General features: G+C 31.7%; 1 protein-coding gene across 2 annotated transcripts in view; it reads right to left on the minus strand.

The window, feature by feature from the left end:
* The window catches only part of Pcdh10 (protocadherin 10), a 61783-nt gene that overhangs the window by 15707 nt on the left and 22411 nt on the right, over positions 1-23665 (minus strand). Inside the window, exon 5 of one of the 2 annotated variants that reach the window (XM_005386717.2) lies at positions 2182-5392. The exons of the other annotated variant lie outside the window; for it this stretch is intronic. Coding sequence (XP_005386774.1) covers positions 5373-5392 — 20 coding nt within the window. The 3' untranslated portion in view covers positions 2182-5372. Of the gene's footprint in view, positions 1-2181; positions 5393-23665 lie in introns of those variants that run through there. 2 annotated transcript variants of the gene reach the window in all.

Consider the following 23665-nt stretch of genomic DNA (forward strand, 5'->3'; position numbering starts at 1 on the left):
CCTTGTTACATCACCTCATGGTCAGACTTTAACTTGTAATTAATAGAACTTAACTTTAGCTCTAAAAGTTTTAAAGCATAGTTTAATGAAAGAGCTAGCCTATGGTATGAATTCTCAAAAGAGAGAGGTTGACAGGAAATACACGTACACAGGGGAACTAAGGTGGTCTGTAGTTAGTCCTGATCTCATTTCACGGATAACTTTAATTCTTGTATATTTTATTCAGGTTTTTTTTCATCCTAAGGTTGCAAATAGTGGATGTTTAGGGCAAGGGAATGCCTGGTCTTCCTCCTTGTCTTCTGGAATGAAATTTGTACATGTAAGTTGCGTAGTTTGAACTCCAGAAAATTGGTTTCATAAACCACATATCATATGAAGAAGCACAGTATTTTTTTTCTGTTACATTTTAGGTATTGCAGACTCTAAATTGCAGTAGGATCAATTTAGTTTATATTAACTTTATAAAAAAGATTTACACCTTCATTTTTATGTTTTGAAAATGATAACCATAAGGACTTTAGTTTTTCTTATATTTCTATCAACATTGATTATGGAAGGCTATGTTTCTAAAATTTTAGATGAAATTTTTATTGCTTGAAGGCATCCATCATAACCACCACATTAATCTTTGTGGTGTGTTACTATTGCCATTAATCAAATAAAGTTTGAAAATTAAAACACCAGTTGAAAAACTACACACCTAAAAGATTCATGTGGGTATCACTAGACTCATATGGAATTAAATATGTACATTCAAAACTATAAATAGGGTGAAATCCTCCAAAATTTAGCGTATATATTTAGTTTCAAATGAGAATTAATTTTGAACAGATGTCACCTTAGTATTAAGGCTAAAATTACTAAATCAGCATTAATTGCTTTTAAACGTAGGGCCGTATCTTGCTACTGGTCTTTTTTGCAAAGCTCCCACAGGCGTCAGTGGAAGATCCATCCATTGAAGAAATAGTATGATATGTATCCTAGTTTTATTTATTTCGTATGTATACAGCAGTATAAAATAATATATTACATTTACACTCATTTTACTTATGTATTATTATAGCATTCACAGTAACAAACACTATAGTTAAGATTGAAACTCATCTTTGTTATAATACCCTGTTTTCACTCACAGATAACTGTCTCAAAAATGTTTTTAGAGCTGAAATTCCCTGCTTAGTTTCAGCTCAAGGATATATGGATGTATTGGAAGTCTGAGTTCTATTATTCCAAAATTTTTGAGTCTCAAGTGAAAACTTTTGTTTTTTTTGTTTTTGCATCTTGGATGCAATATTTTCACACAACTCAAAAATATTTGGAGAGTAAAACTTTAAACTAAGCATGTGACAAGTTTTCAAGAAATAAATGTCATTTTTCTAATTTTACAAATACTTAAAAAATAACACTGATTAGAAATACATGCATACACACTAAAGTATTAGAATTTTAGTCATATTATTGCCTGCAATACTCTGGCGGCACCCACCTACCAGCATTCTTATAGAATGCTAATATCTAAGACCTATACCAAATTTTGAAGAAAAAAATATTCTATTGAACAGGTTCACAAATTACTGTATAAGGATTTTGTTTGACTTAGCAGAGGGCTACTTCTTGACCTACTAGCAATATATAAAATAATTTTACTACTTCATGGTGTAAAAAATATGGAATTTTGTTATTTTCTGTTTTTCCTTGTTAAAAAGGAACATAAAAAAGATGTTAAGTGCAAAGCCTTTCGCACTACAAAATTAGACTTGAGAAAGATAAAGAACCCAACAAATTGTAATATGAAAAATAGAAGATTTTCAGAAAAATCAAGTATACCAACATTTTGAGTGTTTTTTTAGTTTCTTGGGTATTGGCACACACAGAAATGCAATAGAAAAAATGTGAGTCAATGACATAAATATTGAGAGAGAATAACATAAGCATGTCCCTTATCTTGCTTAACATTGGCCATGTTCTTGCTGACTGATTATATTAAAGATCAACTGAACTGCAATAAATAATTTGGGGAGATAAAGCAATAAAATTAGTGTACAGTTATGGAAGTGTATGTTGAGAATTGTGAGACTTTTTCTTGTCATTGGAGAAGCAGAGACTCTTAGATTACAAAATATCTAACAGTAAGTGATATCACAATTAAGAAATGAAACAGACCAGTTGAATAGTTAAATCTTCTACTATAGTTCTTAATTAGCAATGTTTGATAAAGGCATTGCATTTAATATCTTCTGAAAGTAAAATGTACATGTTTTCTTAATATTTTCCAAGAAAAGATGATATAGTCATGTTATTGATATCATGATACCTTTAAAGTAATTCTGGCACAATATTTCAATATTTGATTCAAAATGATTTCACAAAATTATGTTCACAAGTTTAAAGTTAGCATTTTACATGTAGATGAAATATTTCTAAAGATTGTCATTTGACATACCATTGAAACATTAAGACACCATTTCCACAGGAAAATTTTTTAACCTTTACTTTTCTATCACTAATAATGTTAACAACAAGTAAGTGTCGTGATTCTTTTTTCTAAAATAATGTATCAAGGACATGTTTTTAATAACCTTAATGTTATTTTTCTTTGATGTGTATGAACTTATGGAAGATTGGATGTGAAAATTATCAGAAATAGAAAGTCTATGCTAAAATTTCTTGACATGCTAACTTAGTAAATGCTTATTTGAAAAACTTTATTACTAGTTAGATACCCTTTCTGTGTTATAGTTGCATTCCTTGATGGATGACATTTTATTCAAACTACTAAGGTCATATGTTTACCCTAACTTCTGATTCATTCGGAATGCAACAGTTGATTAAGGATCTAATCTGTCAGGGTTTTAAGTTTAAATAAGTCTACCCAAAAAGTAGATAAAAAGCGTTGTTGTTTTTTTTTTCTTAATAGAATGATAAGTAATTTAAGGGCTAAGATGTAAATTTTACCATGAATTACTACCATATAGTTTTCAAAATAGCTGATACATAAATAAATGGTATAATAAGTCTGCTTAAGCAAATCATACAATGATATAGTGGATTAAATAACTAAAGAAAATGTCTATATCAACTGAAGTAATATATCTGTCATATATGAAATAAGCACAACCTTACTTTCAGTTTATGTAATAAAAAAGGTGAATGTAAATTCCCCCCGTGATTTTAAAATGATGTATGAAAGATTTTACAGCAGAGCAATTCAACAAGAAAATCCTTTCCTTGCTTAAAAAGCAAATAGAACAAACAGACTTTTGCAGTTAAATAATATATAAACATTTTCTTACTAAAATAGCCTATCATTCAAAATATTAATGTAGTAAATGCCAATAGTTTGAGAAAATGTTACTGCACTTAGTGAACATATGTGCTTTTGTATTACACATGATTGATTAGTTTCCTCGTTAGAGTTCCTCAACAAATTGGAACATTACGTACTTTTCTCGATATATAAACTGCAATTATGACATGTTATTATCTAACTTGTTAACAGCCAAATGAATGATACCAAGATATCACTCAAAACATACATCAAGGACTGATGAATACATTTATGCATTTTAATGTTAAATCGCAGAAGAAAACTGTAATATAAATTACATAAAATTAGATGGAGAACACCTGTTCCTTTTTAGTCTTTTTTTCCTTGTTTTTTTAGTGCTGAGGATTAAGCTCAAGTCTTCCAGCTGAATTTCTATCTATTGTTTAGTAGCAATGTGCAGCTCAAACTCTCATTGAACATAAGATCAGTTAGGAAAAAAGGGAAATACTTTGAAGTAGTTCTGTAATTTGCACTGGGCAAACATGTTGATATAATTTTGAAGGGCTTTTTTTTAGAGGGAAGAGACCTGTTAAGACTGTTTTTGCTTGCAAGATTACCTCACATGCTCTGATTTTTCCTTTTCTTAATTATAGTTCAAGAAGCAATAAACAGCAGTAAAAATATGTAAAAGAAAGGAAACATATCTTACTTAATTTAATAATTAAACTTGTTGACATAAAAGTAAAAGCCAAGCTTATATTCTAGGCTGTATCATGAAAAATTTTCTCATTTAATAAAACACCACACTGAAGCTACAAAACTTTCCTAAATAATACTGAGAGAATAGGTACCACATTCCTACCTCTAAATTTATTTAGTCTAAATTTAGAGATCCTTTATATTTTATATTTTTTATCAGCTCACATATTTATATAGAGTTATAAATAATTTTATATTCATGTGTAAATGAGAGTCACAAAACTATGGAAAACGATGTAAAATAAAATTCTGTGTGAGTTATATGATTGAGGACTTCTTAAAATAGTAATCTTCAGTTACATACTTTACACCACAAAATGTACAGACACCCAGTTCTTTTTCCTAACAACAAATACAGGTGATTTATAGGTTATAAAAGCTTTAAGTGATTCTAAATTCAAAGCCATAGAAAGAGAATTAGAATCATGTAGATTGTTAGATACTTTGATAGTACATATCAGTGCTCCATCAGATAATATGGACAGCTACATCTTTGGCATTGAAAATTCAGGATGAGTTCTTGACAAAATTTTGTAGCTTAGAGCTTCATTTTCTTTTAAACAAGGAAAAACAGGGTTGAGCAAGATATGAAAACTGGCAGGAAACTACTGACAATTCTTTCTTCTTAGTAAGTTTATCTTTGGGACCCTGAATTACCTTTTATGTTATTGTATGATGTGGACTATGAATCCGTTTAAAAACCAACTGATTTGTACCACATTTTAGGAAAATTATATAATATAATATATATATTTTATATTTATTTAGAAGCTTTGAAATAGTACAGTAAACACTTTGCAACACGGTGTATAAACTACAGAATGTCTTTGATATTTTGTGGGTCTCCATAATACAACATATTTTATAACCCACAGGTGAAAAGAACATAATCACAATCTCTCTTGTAAAGTTGGAATAGTCTGGGGAACACTTGATCACACAAAAATAATATAAAACAGTCAAGTTTAAAACAGTGATATTGCATTTATAATGCACAAATTTCCTTTCTTTATGACTGGCTTCTTGTGGTGAATATAAACATCTAAAGGGCTCAGTGACATTTGGAGAGAGAAAGATATATAGTGCTGTAAACAGGCACACACTGATCAGAGAGGCAAAATCAGTTGCCTCTAAAGTTTCTACAGTTCTGCACATTTCAACTCATTTCTCAGGCCTGCTGAGAGCAATTAGGTCCTATAATTGGCCACGATGACTCCGCCGGAAATCTAATACTCAGTTACACACAACTAACGGGATGGCCAAGATAATGAAGTTGAAAAGTTGATGCTTTTGTTGGTCGACATTGTGCAAATCATGCTGCTTCAGGTAAGTTCTGTAGAATTGACTAGCATATCCTTTTCCGTGCTGTGAAAAAGAAAAAAAAATACTCTAAGAAAAAAATGGTTGACTTTTGGAGTTTAGAATTGCACATCATTGTACAAGAAATCAATACACTTGGAAATTAGCTGTACTCCCATACCAAACACACGTAGCGTGAAATTAATTCAGTGCTACCTCGGTTTCTAGTTTTGCATGGGAAATCTATGTTTCATGTACTAATCACCAATTATATGGAGAATGATGTTATCTACAGAATAATCTCTACCACACTATTTATGTACACAGATTAAGGGGAAATATGTGATTTTATTCCTAGGATAAATGTTTAGAAAATCTATTATTAAAATGATGCAGATTTAATTTAATAAATTTTAAATAATACATTACACCAATCAATATTAAAGAAAATCTTATCACAATATTTTTGTAGTTCAAAATTCAAAGACAACTCATGTTTTATAGTTTTATTTCTTTTTAAAAGTACGTCACTGCAACTTTTGGTGGCCTACAGTGTTTCTCAAAGTAAATTTATCTCCTGAAAGGAAACAGGTATCTTGTAAGGAGAAAGAGAAAGGGAAAAATGCATTACTTTTTGGTCCAGACTTATACTAGTTTGTGAAGGAGCCTGCCCAGATTCAGTAGTAAAGGTTTATTATTTTAAAATGTTTAATGTATGTATAACAATCAAGGATATTTCTTCCACATGTAAACTGTATCAGAGTTGACCATGAGTAAAGTGAGAATAAGAATTGTATCCCCGGGGTCAGTATCTAGGTACAAAGAAGATGTATAATTTTAAAAAGTTTTGGAAATTAAATTAGTTCAATTGACATGAAAATCACATATGAATAGCTAATTAAAAATTAATAACTCCCTTCAATAGCATACCTGAACTAATTTAATGTGCTAACAGGTTTTTATCATCAAAATTAAGAATATGTTCATCAGTTTAATCCTCCTTCTTTGAAACTCCCTTGCATTAAATGTAGGTTAATTTAATTATGTGCTTTTCATTAGTTATTTTGACATATTTCCTCACTTATTATTCCTCAAAACTTCAGTTTCTGGACACTGTCACATTTCTTCATTAGTTCTGTATTTAGCAGAAATGTAACTCAAATTTTAAATATCAGGTACTTTTATTACAGATATTAAATTGAAAATGATTATTTACATTTACTGTAAACTAACCAGTATTGGAAGTAATTGAAATGTTATGTTTCATAATATCAGATGTTATGATGAATTTTAGATGAGTTAGCTATAGTAACGGACTACAGGGAGCTCTTGGAACTTACCCATCATAGTGCTGAAAAAATATTCTACAAGTAAGTGGAAACTTTATTATTTTCATAGAACTAAAGCTTATTTGACAGTGTCCTGGAATTCAAATTCCCTGTTTCACGATAAAGTTGAATACAAGTAATTCAAATACATATTTAAATCAATCAGAACTAAAAATTATTCACTGAATTAGACTAGGAAAATCATAAAAGTTAAAGTTTATAAAATGAATTTAAACATAATTGCAATGACCAAAATAATTTATGATCCTGATTCAAGACTTTGGTGTCTGAAAGGGAACAATATTAATAATTATAGAAGATCCTGTGCTCTCTTGACTAACCTAGGAAATACAGTAAATCTACAAATATTATTACTTCCTTCAAAATATGTTAGAGATATTACATCCTAGTGGAAACTTTTTCTGATTTATAGGACATCACTTTACTAGTTCAAGAACAAAAAAAAATCAAGTTTAGCCTGTATGCAACCTATATACTAACTCATGTGAAAAAAATGCTGAACCTTACCTTTTGCATAAATGTAGAAATTAATCAAACTAGCACACATTTAAATTAATAAAACATAGTTACTAATTAAGAGGTTACTTATGGGAAATGCTACTGGCATAGATATTATAAGTTCATTTAATTTAGTCAAATAGAAAATTATATTATTAAAATGGTTCACAGTTTCATATAGTTTAGTGCATGCTATACTAAATATCTTAAATATAATTTAATTTATTAGCTATGTTTTGATTCCTTTTTGAGTTACACTTCATTGCTTTTATTTAAAATCCACCTGTTTTTGAAGTTGTCTGTAATATAAACATAGATTTTCCTCCTCTCAGCTGTCTGCTATTTAGGGCATATATATCTGAATAATAGAAATAGGAGAGCTGAACTTGAAGGTCTGAAAAACTAAATGGAGAGAAGTTATCCTTTGTTTCAGAAGCTAATATGACCTGAGAAGTACTGCCAGAGCCCTTTATAATATTACTAAAGCTATGGTCTCACACACTGTATTTCAAATTTTTAAGAGAGACCCTTTACACTTCAAAATATTTCAAAATTTTAAGAGGATAGTGTGAGCACCGAATAATCTTCATGCCTTCAGGGCTATATGTGTTAATGGTGTACAAGTAGGAAGCAGATTATTATATACAAAACTAATATAAACCCACAGAGTCAGTCTCAAGAATAATTATTCCACAGTATTAAGTGTTCTGGTCATACATGTGCCCATAAATCTCAGGTTGGGTAGAATGAATCAAACGCATTGAATGACTAAGCTTCCTGTAGTAATCTATGTAAAATTATCAAAGCAGACTTGGAAAACTTTTGCTTCTTTCTTTTCAGTTCATAAATACAGGTTTTTTTAGCTATGCACCACTATATGTAGTAAATTGAGCGAATTGGTCATTTGATATTGGTTAAAGATTATTTTCCAGTCAATTTAAAAGTAATGGAAAATGAATTATACTTCCTTTGAATTCTATTCATTCACTATAATTTTTTCATAGTGTATCACAGAAATGTCAATTAAAAAGTTTTATGTTAATGTCTGAGATGTAGTTTAAAAAGTGCTCAATGGAAAATGGTACTCAAATGTCTATCTTTTTATAATTTAGCATATAATTTTAATGACTTTCAGTAGTGTATATTTTTCTTACTATTTTGGGATCATGCTGCCTTTTATAATTTGCAAAGTATAATATTAAATTGTGGAAAAATTAAAACACTTAAACTAATAATGACTGCATATTAAACTAACTAATGACTTGACTGCACTGTAAAATATGTATTACAAAATAACTGCAAAATACTAGTACTGATATATCATTTATACTATAAAATTGCCTAGCAGGAACAATTTTATATGATACATTAAAATCACAATTTATAATTTAAATACAGTCTAATACTTGCAAAGACAGAAACACAAACGTCTTTCTACTCTTTATGACAATATAAAGCACAAAAGCTAAAGCAATAAATAATGCTTGTGAAGTAATCTAATCTATTTCTGCAACTGAAAGGAAGAACAGCCTTCAAATGTCTAATGATTGAGATTCCACTACAGTGAAAAATTTCCAGAGGCTAAGATCAGTAACCTACTCCGGAGCTCATTCAAATGTTTAATGAGCCTCACAGTCAGGGCATTTTTTTATACATAAAGTGAATATAGCACATAAAAATTTGAGCCCATTACCCCTTGTGGAAGTCAGAATCACCTGCCCTCTGTTCTTTATGTAAAAGCTTGTCATAAACTTAAAGATAGTTTAAAAGTAAGCCTCCATTAGAGACTTGCCCAGTTGAATAATCAGTTCTTTCAACTTTCCTGTGTCTTATTCTTGAAACACTTTTGAGGATTCCCTTTAAAATGTTTCTAAAGATTTTTTTTAACCCTATAACTGGAAATGAGCATAGCATTGTTAGACTATTAAAAGAGAATAGCTACTTGATCTTTTACTTTCCCAATAGAACACTTCCGCGTTAATCTTTAAAATATATTTTCAAATTTTCCAGGTTGTATGTCATTTTTTTCACCTAACAAGTAATTACAAATTGATTTAAAATTGCACATATGTGTGATTATATGTTAATGCTAATTAAGAAGCTATCAAAAAACTAAGACTTTCTCTTAGTATATCAGGTTATCTTTTGCCTAAGAACAGTTTATTGCCACATTAACTTGAGCTCTTACTAACTTAATTTTCACAGTGTCCTGAGGCAATATTTCTTTCCGCCTTTTCATCAAATTCTATTCTTTTTCAACTCTACCTACATATAATATGTACAGACAAAAAAAACTATTTGGAAGCTGTGGAAATATGCAATATATATTTACCTGCTTAAGACTTTGAGAAAGGAAACTTTAAGACATAAATGATTCGAACAGCCCATTAGACAACTAATGTAAGAACTATGTAGTATAGTTTTAGTCTATATGTGTGTGCAACGCTTACAATATAATTTTCAATTAACATTTATCAAATTAAAATATAAATCAATGGATACTTTAAAAGATAAGAAAACTAGCAGGAGTATATGTGTTGGTGTGTGCATGATAAGATAGTGTGTAAGTAAAAATTTGCTTTCTAAAAAAGTGATATTACATGTATGATTGTCTCACCAGCAAAACTGAACCTACTCTGTAACCGTATCTTTAATATTACCTTTAATATTATTAACAGGGTTGAAGAAGTTATTATCATGCAACTTTGTTCGCTTCTAAAATACATCGATTATACTAATGCAGAGAGCTTTGAACTATGACAAAATCTAGTGATAATACATTACCTCTTTTAGACAAATCCCTTAAATAGTATTAGCTAAAACTGAGTTGTACAAGATATCTGAAATCACACTAATCATTTTTGACTTTCCCATCTAAAAAAATGAGAACATTCAATATTCTAAGGACCTGTTTTTTAAATATTGAGATCTTAAACTTATAAATTAAAAGTGTTTAAAACGTTAAAATAATGTGCTTGTGAGACTATTCTAAGAATATATCTAGTTAGCATTTCTGTAAAAAAGCCAAAAAATTATGCCTTAGAAGCTTGAATTTGCAAAAAGCGGAGAATCATAGGGCACGACTATACTCAGAGGGTTTTAGCCATTATATCAGCTTTTCTTTAATAAACAACATCCCATTGCCTCACTATCCTGAAATCAAGTTCAGAGACTGAATCATTCTTTATATACATCACCATATCTTGGCTCGGAAACAAAATGTAACATATTTTCCTCCATGTAAAATATATTGCCTTTTTTGGGGGAATGCCTGATGATAATTCCTTAAAGTACTTGAAAATAGCATCATTTACATTGATAATGTAGGAATACACCAGAAACTTTTCTGAAAACAATTCACTCAATTATATCTTACTTTAAAATGTGAAAGAAGGGGCTGGGGATTTAGCTCAGCGGCAAAGCGCCTGTCTGGCAAGCGCAAGGTCGTGAGTTCGGTTCCCGGTACCAGAGAAAAAAACCAAAAAAAAAAATAAATAAATAAATAAAATGTCAAAGAATAACTTAATTTAAGTTAGACAAATACCAGTATTTCATTAGATAATACCAGATCTGAATTGCTACCAAGATCCTTTAAATAATTAATTGTTCCTTTTTTAAGTTATGGAGCTGATATAAACAAGGATAAACTTAAGGCTTTTTTAGGTAAACGAATGCAACTAGAGCCCATATTCATAAGTGAAATAAATCAGACTCTCATGTGTAAACATCATTTTGTACCCCTAATGTAAGAAACTGAAAGAGTAAATAAGGTGCAAAATGTAAAATAGATATTGTGAAAGGGAAAGAAACTTCCCAAAAGGAAAGAACAACTGGGATGGAGGAAAGGAGAAAAAAGGAAGGGGAAAACAAAATATGCATACACACACACAAACACACACACTCTCACACACACACAAGATAGCTAAGATAATTAAACTACTGATTTCTATTAGCTCATTGAGAAGAATGATTTGTGTTTATATTGTTGGATCAATTTTGCATGTCTATATCTTGTAATCTGTGCAGCTACTTTGAGGATAACAATATGCAATATATTAACTATTGTTAATTTCCTATTATCTTGTTTTGAAATTCTGTACCATTTCTTTTATTAGTTTTTTCTTCTCTTTAAAACAAAAACAATTAAAAATATTGGAGCTGATAGTATTTACTTACATTTAGACACAGAACTCAAGCAGTTCCTTTAAAACAACATAAAAACATTACTTCTCTATATTGAATTAGTAACGATATTCAAAGCAGATAATACAGGGGCTGGGGATTTAGCTCAGCGGCAAAAGTGCCTGCTTGGCAAGCGCAAGGTCGTGAGTTTGGTTCCCGGTACAGGAGGGAAAAAAAAAAAAAAAAGCAGATAATACATACAAAAAAGTCTAAATGGGATTGGTCATCCTTGTAAAAATAGGATTATTGCACTTGAGTGAACTATGTGCAACAGGCAACATAATTGTGGCATGTGTCTACTTCTACTTCTCACAAAGGGTGTGACTTCGTTTTCATAATGAACGCCAAGCAAATTTCAAGCAAGGTGTGAAGAGAAAAACATCTAATAATATAGAAGTACTTTACCTAAAAGTATAGTAATGTACCTAATTTGTTAACCACTAAAAATTTGATTAAACCAAGAGTAATGTTTCCAAACAGTTTAGCCATAAGCCTAGAGAAATAATCACTGAAAATCTTCTGAGTTAGTAAATGAAACATATGTAACAGTTTTTTCACGTTTACTTGAAAATATATGCGAAACACATGACTTAGAAACTAGGTAAATAGATGACTATTTTAATAACTTTGATAATCTTATTACCCCTAACATAATTCAGTTACTTCTATGTAAAAGCAAATAAAGATTAAAACCAGAAGGGTAGACTCAGAGAGCGTTTGAAAACATATACACAGGATGAAGATGAAGAAAAGAAAAAAGTTACACTTGAAAGCAGGTTAGAAACTCCAAAACTCTATATTTTAATAACCCTCAAGTAGAGCGGCCAGATGAAGCATATGGTGTCCAACAACATTTGAATGTCAAATAAACAATTAATAACTTGTTGCTATACATTGCCCTGTATATGTACACTACACATATTTATATTTATTTAGTAGGTATGACACCTCTATGCTCATGGCACCTGCTTCATGATAGAGATTATGACGTTACCATGAAAGCAAGTAAAATGCTCTACTATGTTTTCTAACTGCATTTATGACAAGTTTATGTAAAAAGGTTTCTATATTTCCATTCCAAATCATTTCAGTTTGAGGGGTCAGCTGGACCCAGTAGCTTAAGCCAATCCCAGCATTCTGGGTGGCTGAGGCAGGAGACATTAAAGTGCCAGTTAGCCTAGGTGACTGAGACCTTGTCTCCAAATCAGAAATAAAAGGGCTCGGGAATGCAGCATAGAGCATAGGCCATGGGTTCGGTGTCCTGTACCTCAAGAAAATAAAAAGAGACAAAAATAAATGTGTCAAAGTTCAGAGCTAAAGAAACAAAATTGTTACACGCAGCATAAATTTATGTGTAATGACTGATCATCACAAATGAATATAATATTAACTGCTAGGTCTGTTGTCTCTTTCTGCTATAATAAATGTTTAATCCTGGTTTTTGAATGAAATTTTTTTTTATTTATCAGGTGGATTTAACCTATTATATAAAATGTACTTTCTTTTTTGCCTAATAAACATAATTTTAATACCTATTCCAAAATCTAAGCTAGATATATATGTCAGTTTGGTTATATCCTGGGCTTATTAAGCTACCTTCTTCTTCCTGTAATAGGCTAAATCTTTTATCACATAATAAAAGATGCATAAACTGATGGTGGTGAACTAAACAGTGATAAATGATTGAAAAATTCAGGGCTGGGTATTTAGCTCAGTGGCACAGTACCTGCTTGGCAAGAGCAAAGTCATGAGTTCGATTGTTGGTATGAAAAAAAAAAATTGAAAAATTCAAAACTGTTGACATAATATTATATCATGTTTATTAAAGATTAAATTCATTTTAGTTATATCCTAGTTAATTCCAAGATTTAAGGATCCTTACAGGTTATATTATTCTTCATAACTTAAGACTGTGTTCAAATAGGGTTGATCTTAATTGTTGCAAATATTAAACCACACAGCAAAGTAAAAAAGTTATGCTATGTTTTCACTCTCTACACAAAGTATCTCAATAAATACAATAAGAAGTTCAACTTTTACATGAACACTGTTAAAGGCTGTACAGGATTCTGGTTAAACAGTGTGAATAATGTACTGACATGTGAAATATGTGTTTACTTATGATAGTCTGACAATTACAAAAGCCTATCTGTGTATCTCAAAATAACATCCTTACAAAAATGAAATTTCTAATATCAGTTTCTGAAACCAGCATCCAGGAATACCCATTAGTATTTTGATGTAAGACAAAAAACTAAGAAATAATTTGAATAGACAATGCAGTAATGATGATAAGACTACTATAGACTTAGAAACTGTTATAGAAAAATCTTAGAAACCTAAAGAAAAGTAAAATGAAAAATGGCCTCCAACCATAGATGCACAATACTAGTGACACTTCCTATTCATAATGTTAATTTATTTTACTTCTTGAAATTAATGTTAACATGTTCACTAAGATTTTTATATGTTTATTCATGGCATATTGTAGACCATTATCTGCAGCTCAAAGAACTATGTTCTTGAACATGGTGGTTAGTGATGGCAACACTGGAAGCTAAAAGATTTGAGGGATGGTGACACTGGCAGCTTAAGGATTTGTGAAAGAGGAAGTAATACATCAGGAAAAAGAATTTTTAAAAATTTCCACAGTTAAAGTCAGAATAAAAAAAAAAGTCAGAATGAATACATAGAAATTATGTAAGTTGGAAAGATGATGAATTCCAGGGAAGAGTATTTAGAACTGAAAATCATAAGGCTTTTGATTGTGGCAGTGTTAGGGAGTGCTCCTGGATTTTTCACACCACTGAGCATGTTCCCCGCTCTTTAAAAAATTATCTTGGCTGGGCGTGGTGGCACACACGCCTATAATCCCAGCACTCAGGAGGCTGAGGCAGGAGGATCTTTGTGAGTTCAAGACCAGCCTGGGCTACAAAGTGAACTCGGGCAGTCTGAACTGCATAGGGAGACCCTGTCTCAAAAAAGACCAAAAAAAATGATAATAAATAAATAAAAAATAAAAAAATTATCTTTTCCTTTTTGAGACAGGTTCCCTTAAGATGGAAAATTGCTCAGGCTGGGCTTGAACTTCCAAATCTCCTGCTTCAATGCTCCAGAGGTCTGAGATTATGCACCTCTATACCTGGCTTCAACAGGAAAACAACACACCCTGCTCCTTGCAGACTGCTTCACTTATTCACGAGGGGAAGCAGTTCATGAGCATTTATGGCTGTTCCAGATGCATGCACTTTGCTGCAGACACAGTTCTGGATATGGGACTCTACAGTGGACGCACAGGGTTACTGCCCTAAAAGACTGTTCAGTCCAATGTGCAGATACTTTGTACAGACTATTTTGTTGTTGTTGTTGTTGTTGTTTTGTTTTTCTCCGGTACGGGAACCGAACTCACGACCTTGCGCTTGCCAGGCAGGCACTTTGCCGCTGAGCTAAATTCCCAGGCCCTGTACAGATTATTTTAAAGACAGAAAGTAGGGATAATAATCTATAAGATGTTTTAATAACAATGTACATATCTCTTTGTTAGGGAAGATTAAAAAGTAAAGTGGGGGGGCTGGGGATTTAGCTCAGCGGCAAAGTGCCTGCCTGGCAAGCGCAAGGTCATGAGTTCGGTTCCTGGTACCAGAGAAAAACCAACCCCCCGCCAAATAAATAAATAAATAAAAAAAGTGGGTTGAATCTTGACTGATGAGTAAGCAATGGCCATCCAGATGGGAAGAGTAGTTTGGTGATGAAAGCATTCACTTTAGAAGCAGAACAGAATGTTTAAACATCCGAGAGTTTGAGAGAAATCCCATATCAATAAGCTGGCAGATCATTAAATGCCATTAAAACTACATTGTTTAACTAGATATAAATATGGACATTGTCATGGCTATGATAGAAAACCTCTGAATTTTTTTTTTTAAATAGGATAATACTGAGTTGAGTGTTTCACAGAAATATTTGAATTAATTGATAGGACAATTTAAGTGGAAAAGTAGAAAGATATTGATTTCCATGAAGGGGGCAGAGAACTCAGATTTGGAAATAGTATGCATCTCAGCACCCCGAATCTTCACAATATAACACAATATTCTGTAGCCAAAACCACTGTTCAAGGGTTTTGTGGCCAACTTCATCCTATGGATAATTGGGAAAGAAAAAATTGTAAAATGAGCTGCTCAAAAAGTGATTCTACTCAACTCTCCCAAGCCTCAGGTAATGTCAGTAGCAACGAAAGCTAAAAACCTACAGAAGAGTGCTGCATATTTTTTCCATAACTTTAATGAAGAAAAATATAAAGCAGATAATGATCACAGACTAATATTAAATTCATTTTATGAGACTGAACGTTTTTTTTTTCTTATAACAGATTGCTTCTGGGTTTATTCTTTCATACAGAGAAACTTACAAGTAAATCTTACCCTATGAAGTTCTAGTCTGTAACTCACAGAATTGTGAAGACATGAGGCATTATAGCATTTCAAATAACATTCTAAGTGATTAAAAATATCATACAATTCGGTCAAATGTGTCCTATGCAAAAATAATTCTTACCATATATCAATGTACTAGTGATTTCAATTATCGGCACCCTCATATCCACTACTCATTTTCCAAAATTTTTTTTAAAGTACACTTGCTTTTAAAATTGCTTCATCAAAAAACATAATTTGACATCTTTCCCATTACATTGAAATGCATTTCCAGTATGTCCCTAATTGGGTATTAGGTTTTTAGTCAAAATTGAAGCCCTAATGAGTAATTCATCCTCACTACTATTGTTATTATTGATGCAATCTTCTCTCCATCGTCCCTCTCAGGACCAGAGAACGATCCTTGATAATTATTTAACTTTGTGTTATTTTATAATTCTTTCTTTCCTGATGTGCTAATCGATTCACCTTCATTCCCCAGCATAGTCATTCTTTTTGAGGTCTCATTGCCACAGTGTTTGATAGCTGCAATCATAGTCTTATTAGTAAAACAAAGACACTCCCTGAAACCAAATCTTTACTGAGTTCTGAATAATGTCCCATTTCATAATCCTGGGATCAAGCAGCAAATTGATTGTTAGCAATGATTTTAAATTAGACACTCTCATGTTTTTTTAAAAAATGCCTCTTTTGTATTAATCATGAGATTACAGGGGAAAGGGGGAGGGTCATTTTTTTTTAAGTTTTTAATCTCTAAATTGGGGAAAGTAAGAATACCTGCTTCCTTTGACAAAATTTAGATGTATCATATCTGAAAAGTTCATAAAGTAATGGCAGGCTCATGATATGTTCTCAACTATTATTAGCTACTATTTCTATGGGTATTATTATTCAGAACATGTTTTAATCTATCCAAAACATAACTTTCGACCCCTAACTTCCACTATACTTCTGGACTGATCTCGTACTTAGTAACCTAGAATAGTCACTTCTACATACTTGTTATTTGCGCTCCAGTTCTGTGGTTTTGCTGATGTAATTTCCTGCACCTACACTGTGCTTTGTCTCTGTCAGTTAAAATCATACAGATAATGCTCTAATCCTGACACCAAAATGAACTCTATAAATCCTGATTCCACCGTAAGAAGTAGTTACAAAGGACCATGAAATACACTTTATTCTAATAAAGCAAATATCTTGTTCCACTGTGAATAAGATGAGAAACTTTAATACAACACAGAATCACAGAAAATTAGTGCAGAGGGGGAAAAACCTAATTGCAGTTAAATATAGCAATTTCACCATCAAGCTAATTAAAGGCAAAACAAATTACATTTGTTTTAAAATTTAATTTCTTTCATAGTATTGTTACTTGCAGAAAGTTTTATTATTTTATTAAAAATGAGAAATATTCTTTTCATATAAGAATTTAATGAGAAATTAAAAATCATAATATTAAGATTCTTAAAATGAATGTGGGCACTGGAATTTAGTTTTTAAATTTGTTGCTTAAAGCAAAATGATGATATACAACAAAATTGATGTAGATAGGAGAAGACAGAAAACTCTGAAAATCATAAAATCATGAGAATTACACAGCAAGTCCAGTGAATAAACCTTAAGCAGAAAGTCAAGTTTTTGGAGTGTCTTAAGATTGTTTTTAAATGAGTTATGACACCATTTGTTAGTTCTTTCTGATTTTGAAAGAAAAAGATACAAAAATATTGATATAAAGCTGACAGAATCAGGTTTACTGGATAATAAGTTTTTAATGAAGGGAAGTAAGCAAATCCGTGAATTGCTATATGTTCAAATACTGATTGTATGGTAGACAAAGATGCCATTAATATATATTACAGAAAAGCACGAGCTTCATAATAAAAGATTATTTCAAGTACTTTGAGCATTTTAGGGTATTGTGTCTTTTTCACAAGAATGCTACATCACTTTGCATTGAAAATATCCTTCCTCAACTCAGAACTCACACTAATCAGCAAGCATAACGGGAAAACTATGAATGAGTCAAATTGTATGTGTACATTGATGTGTGTCACTGTTTAAACATTTTATTCTGAGAAACATGTGTCCTTACTTTTCACAATCAATAAATATATTATACTTCCTATACTGAAATAAATATCTGTTGTTTCAAAAATGAGTATTCTTTCAGATCATTTCCAATCCATTCTACATTATCAAATATCTTCACTCACTATAAATATACAAGTTAAGAAAAATAACGAGACTATGAAATTTCAGCAAGTACAATCATGTTTTGTAACTGACATTATCATAAAATGGATAGATCCAAACCTTTGCTGGGTATTATATATTGCCTTGGTAATATCTGTCCCACTGACTTAATGGATAAAAAGGAAAAAATAGGAATATTGTACTTATAATACATGTGCCATATGAAAGAATACATTTACCGCAGATGCAAAATAGTGATACACTGTGTAAAAAGGACACTTGCAGCCTGGTTTTTCTCTGGGCATAAAAGAGAGCATAATTAGTTCCATTTAAACCCAGAATTTTAATTTTATCCATACTCGGGCTGATGTCATTATTCCAATTTTAGCTGAATATATGGGGTGCCTTCAACACTTAACGAGTGCTTCCTCCGGGCCACACACACACACACTGCTTTAAATATGCTAAATAATTTAATCTCCACAATGAGCTTTTGAGGATCATTGTCACCGTTAGCAAAAGGAGTTATGGGACTGCTGAAGACATTCTAGAGGTCACAGAGGTAGCAAGTAGCCAGATCAGTATTTGAACCCCCACAGAACTGCTCACTACACATGTCACTTCTCTGAGACGGCATGCACAGAGCCCAGTCGTATAAACCAACAGTAGTCCATGAGTTCAAGGAAAGTAAATGCAAGAAAGTTTATGACAAAAATTTTTAAAACCAAGTAATCTTATGTGCTGACATATACTTACAAGCCCAGGATTCTGGGAGTCTGAAGGCAGGAGAATCAAAGTTTGAGCACACATTGTGCAACTCAGTGACTTAATAAGATCTTCTTCCAAAATTTAAAAACTAGGAAAAGATTGCTGGATAGTAAAGGCCCTAGACTCAATCCTCAGTAGAGGGTGTGTGTGTGTGTGTGTGTTTGTGTGTGTGTGTGGGTCCTAATTAATAATAAATGCAAAATGGATAAAATTGGTAATGCTTATGAGGGCCGGGTATACAGTTCAGCAGCACAGTACTCTGCTTGGAAAGCACAAGGTCCTGAATTCGAATCCCAGTACAAAAAAAAAAAACAAATTATATAGTAATGCTTATGAAAATCTGTTACAGAAGAAGTAATATTAGAGTGTTTTTCAAGTATTTACCAAAGATGTCATAATCCAACCAGGTGACAAGAACGTGTGTCTTGTATATTTTAAATGAGGTTGAAAACTTACTAGTACTGTAATACTCATTCGGGTGATTTATTCATTTCTGTAAATATTATATCAAAGGAAACCTAGCAGTTTACATGAGGTTTGGGGGAGAGAAGTGATATATAGTAACAATAATGTTTTTCCATGTTTCTAGGCTGACCTGAAGCAGCTGCCACTGGCATGACCGGATCTGAGTATTTTTATCTGGCGGGTAGGAGCAGCTCACTTACATCAAATAAGGCTGCGTGAGGGTATGTGTGATCACTCGTAATTAAGTGGGCCTAATTCCCTTTACATTCTCAACCAGCATTTTCATAGTATTTTTAATGTTTCCCTGGAGATCTCCTAGGAGTATTTCAGTTTATTTAGTTATTATATTTGTACTTTAAATTAAGTTATTGATCTTCTTATTTACACAGGAGTCTGGTGAGTTCATGAGCCATAATCACTTTCCTGTGTAGCAGAGCTTCAGAATATTTATAAGATGTAGTTCTGGGTCTAATAAAACTGAACATGACAGAACCTAGAATACAGCAGTGCTCAATGCTAAGATCTTTTGAATATAAGACACATTCTTTCTTTAGTGTTTTCAGCACACCTGCCTAAAATATTAGTTACAATTTTTAGCTAACTTGGAGCTTCTTTATACTAAATAATAGTAGAAAAAATAATAGGATCTATTCAAGAGATGCAAGTTAAAACAACACTAACATTCGATTTCACTCCAGAAATAATGGTTATCATCAGAAATTAACAACAAATGCTGGCAGGGCTGTGGAGAAAAAGGAACACTTCTCCACTGCTGGTGAGAGTGCAGACTCATGCAGCCACTGTGGAAATCAGTGTGGAGATTCCTCCAAAAACTAGAATTACAGGTCTCATTCAACTGAGCTATTCTTCTTCTGGGTATCTACCCAGGATAATTAAAAAAGTCATACCACAGCAATATATGTGCACCCACGTTTATAACAGGACAATTTGTAATAGCTAAATTTTGGAAACAACCCAAATGCGAATCAACTGAGGAATGACTTAAAAAGATGTAGTATTTTTATACAATGGAGTACTACTTACCCGTAAAGAATTATGAACTTGAGACTTTTATAGGTAAATGGAGGCAATTTGAGACAATACTCATTAGTGAAACAAATCAGACTCATATGTATAAACATCCTACTGACTGCCTGGTGTGAGAAACTGAAAGCGTAGATAAGGTCTACATTGTAAAATAGACATTGTGAAATGGGAAGAAATTGTTAAAAAGGAAAAAGAATCTAGGATTGGGACAAGGGGATAGGAAGGAAAGGAAAGGAAAGAAAAAAAATGCAAGTTAGTTATACTATTAGTGTCTCAGTCCACAGAAAAGGAGAGTTTATGCTAATATCAATTGGAGAATTGTTTATGCTCATATCTTGAACTCTAAGTAACTACTTTAAAGACAGTAATATGCAAAGTATTAACTATTGTTATTCTTCTATCATCTTGTTATCAAATTTTTTTCCTCTTTTCATAAAAATAAAAATAAGACCCTTTAAAATTCAATAGATGTGAGTTGTGAAGAATTTTAAATCATAAGAAAATGGATATAGATCTAAAACTGACTTCAAAGCAATGTGATATACCCTTTGTATGCCCTAATTTGCTTTCACTAAGGAGAGGTAATCTTTCTCTGTTTTAGATATTTTGGCACATTTTACATAAATGTTTTCATTAAGGAGAGGTAATCTTTGCCTGTTTTAGATATTTTGGCACATTTTACATAAAGAAGTGATGCAAAATGAGCAATTTAAATTATCAAAGTTTATGGTAATAGTTGTCAAGCCCAATTTTAACTGGGAGAGAGGAAAATTCAATTATTCTATCTCAGTTACTTTCTAAAAATAATTCTAAGTTGAGCCTGATTCAATAGAATAAGAATGGTAACAACTTTTCGTAGTAATTTCAATGAGTAAAGAGGTGATTGTTACAGCTAGACAAATAGTGTTCTTCATAGGATTCCAAAAGGATAGATTCTCAAACCTTTGCTTAATTCAAACTCTAAGGACTTAAAATTTAATTTTTCAACATAAAGCATTTCTGTATAGTCTACTACCGTACAATACCTTTGTCTATAGTCTAGAGTCTACTTTGTCTATCGTCTACTACCATACAATACCTACCTTTTGAATGCACAAAATTAAGCATATAATTATATATTCATGTTTAATTTATAAAATATTCACATACCAGTTTTCAAAGTTATTTACCATTGCTTGAGTTTGATAGGCCTTAACTGATGAGAACTGTTACCTTGTACAAATTCATAAAATTAGTGAACTTATTACATCTTATTTCATCTACTTATAAAATGGAGACTGTGTAGGTAGCTATTCTTGTTATTATTAAATTTCATATTAAAGTCCAACTAACACAATTACTCATTTGGCTGTTTTCCCTTTCAATTAGTTTTTAAGTACACGATTAATTCAAACTTCCACATTACCAAAATAAAACCATATTTTATCCAACTCCCAAAAATATAGACCCAAAATATAATGACGGTATACGTATATATGGACTGCTTACTATATTTTTCAAAATGATAAGTAAATCATATATTACTATTGAGTTTAATGATAGCAGGCAATTTGACCTTGAGTATTTCACTTTTATATAATCGTTTGCCATTTCACACTGTCACCATAGGTTTTTCTTAAAATTCAGCAGACAGTAATATAATACAAAAAAGTGTAAAATCTCATCATAAAAGAAGTTACAGAAGACTCAATATTTGATGAAGTAAGATATTTTAGATTTCTGGACACCTGTTTTCATTTTATAAACTATAATTTTATTTAATAGCTGTCTGAAATTCTCTTCTCATGCGTGTGTAAAGTACATAGTTTCTGCTGTTCCTTGCACAGGTATATAATGTAATCACCACCTGCACATGTAGTATTGTACTCCATACAGTGTATCCCTGGACATTTTATTCTCCATTTCAAGTCCATGAACGAAGTGGAAAAAACAATCTTTAAAAAACCAAAATGGTTTCCTCTTTAAATTTCTAAAGAAAAAAGTGTAAGAAGTCAGACAAAGAGATGCAGAAAAGAGAAAAAATTAGAGAAAAGCAAGGCTTTCTCATTTGCCACCTTTATGCTCTAGTCAATGAAGTCTCTTCGCTGCTGGCGCAGACCCAGCTTGAAAGAAATATTTGTGGGAACTGCAACGTTAAAGGGCACCAAAGTGCTACTCCACCAACCTGCAGTGGCGTATGTACACATTTGGAATCTCCAAGGCTTTCTAGGCAAAGTGTTTCCTTATCCCCCTGGAGCAAATGACAGTGTCAGGGCCAGGACAGTTCCTGAAGTTATGTGAGTTCACTCTTTTATAATTCTCTTCTCTGTGCTGCTTTAAGTAAGATTAACTGATTACTATCTTATCTGTGAAGCTGTGTAGCATTTATTTAAATACTTAACATTTATTATGTCATCTCCCCCCTTTGTTTCTCAATTCAGTTTCTCAATCCTTTTAAACTCTCTTCAAATATGCTATTTCCCAAAATGTTAATCTCTTTGGTCTATAAAAGACTCTTTTTTAAGTATCAAGGTCACAGTTTGTCACAAGGCTCGCAATCTGGCTTCCAACAAATGTGAAATACAGGCATCTTAATTTTTCTATTCTTTAATAATAAAAAGTTATTTGTCTAATAAGTACTCAGATGAACTTATTTAAATATGTGCCTACTACCTGTTTTCATGAGAAACCACTTTGAAGATATCAATATGTAATACAACAAGCGTTGTTAATTTCCTACCACTTTGATTGTAACTCTGTATTGTCTGTACTGTTCTTTTGCTATTTTGTAAGAGGTTGTCTGTCTGTTAATGTTTCCCTCCTTTTATTTTTAAAATAAAAAAATACTAGTAAAAAAAATACTGTTTCTGTCAATAAGAAAGCTATAGAGAGAAGTAGCAAGCATTTTTGATAAACTTAAAACTGAACATAGCTCCAAAGATAGTAAGAAAAATCATATCCAGAGAGAACGCATAATAGCTATGTTGTCTTTTTTAGTTACACATCTATATATACTGAGTAGTTTTTTATGATGGTTTCCCCGAAACCATTGTAAAGATACCTTGGTATTGAATTTTAGTGAACCTCAAACATAATCCATTATTGTACTTATTCTAATAATATAAAGTTAAACATGAAGACAGAATAACTATTCTGGTTAGAAACCAGAATAGTATGATGCTTGGAGTAGCAGTAAGTGGATGTAGGCAGGATGATTGATTTCTTGAAGTACTTTAATATTTTGGCTACTGGAAACAGTGACTAGAAATGTTTTGGTCTCTAATTACATACGGGTTCTCATGTTGACAGTGTTTCTTAAATACCACATTAAAGATTTTGTAGATTTCTATTTACACATGATTTCTTGATAAAAAGGTTTAAAAAATTGCTTGGTATTGGGAAGTTATTTCAATAAAGCAATT

Source organism: Chinchilla lanigera, unplaced genomic scaffold, assembly GCF_000276665.1.
Source record: "Chinchilla lanigera isolate Chin_1 unplaced genomic scaffold, ChiLan1.0 scaffold00027, whole genome shotgun sequence".
Taxonomy (NCBI): Eukaryota; Metazoa; Chordata; class Mammalia; order Rodentia; family Chinchillidae; genus Chinchilla; species Chinchilla lanigera.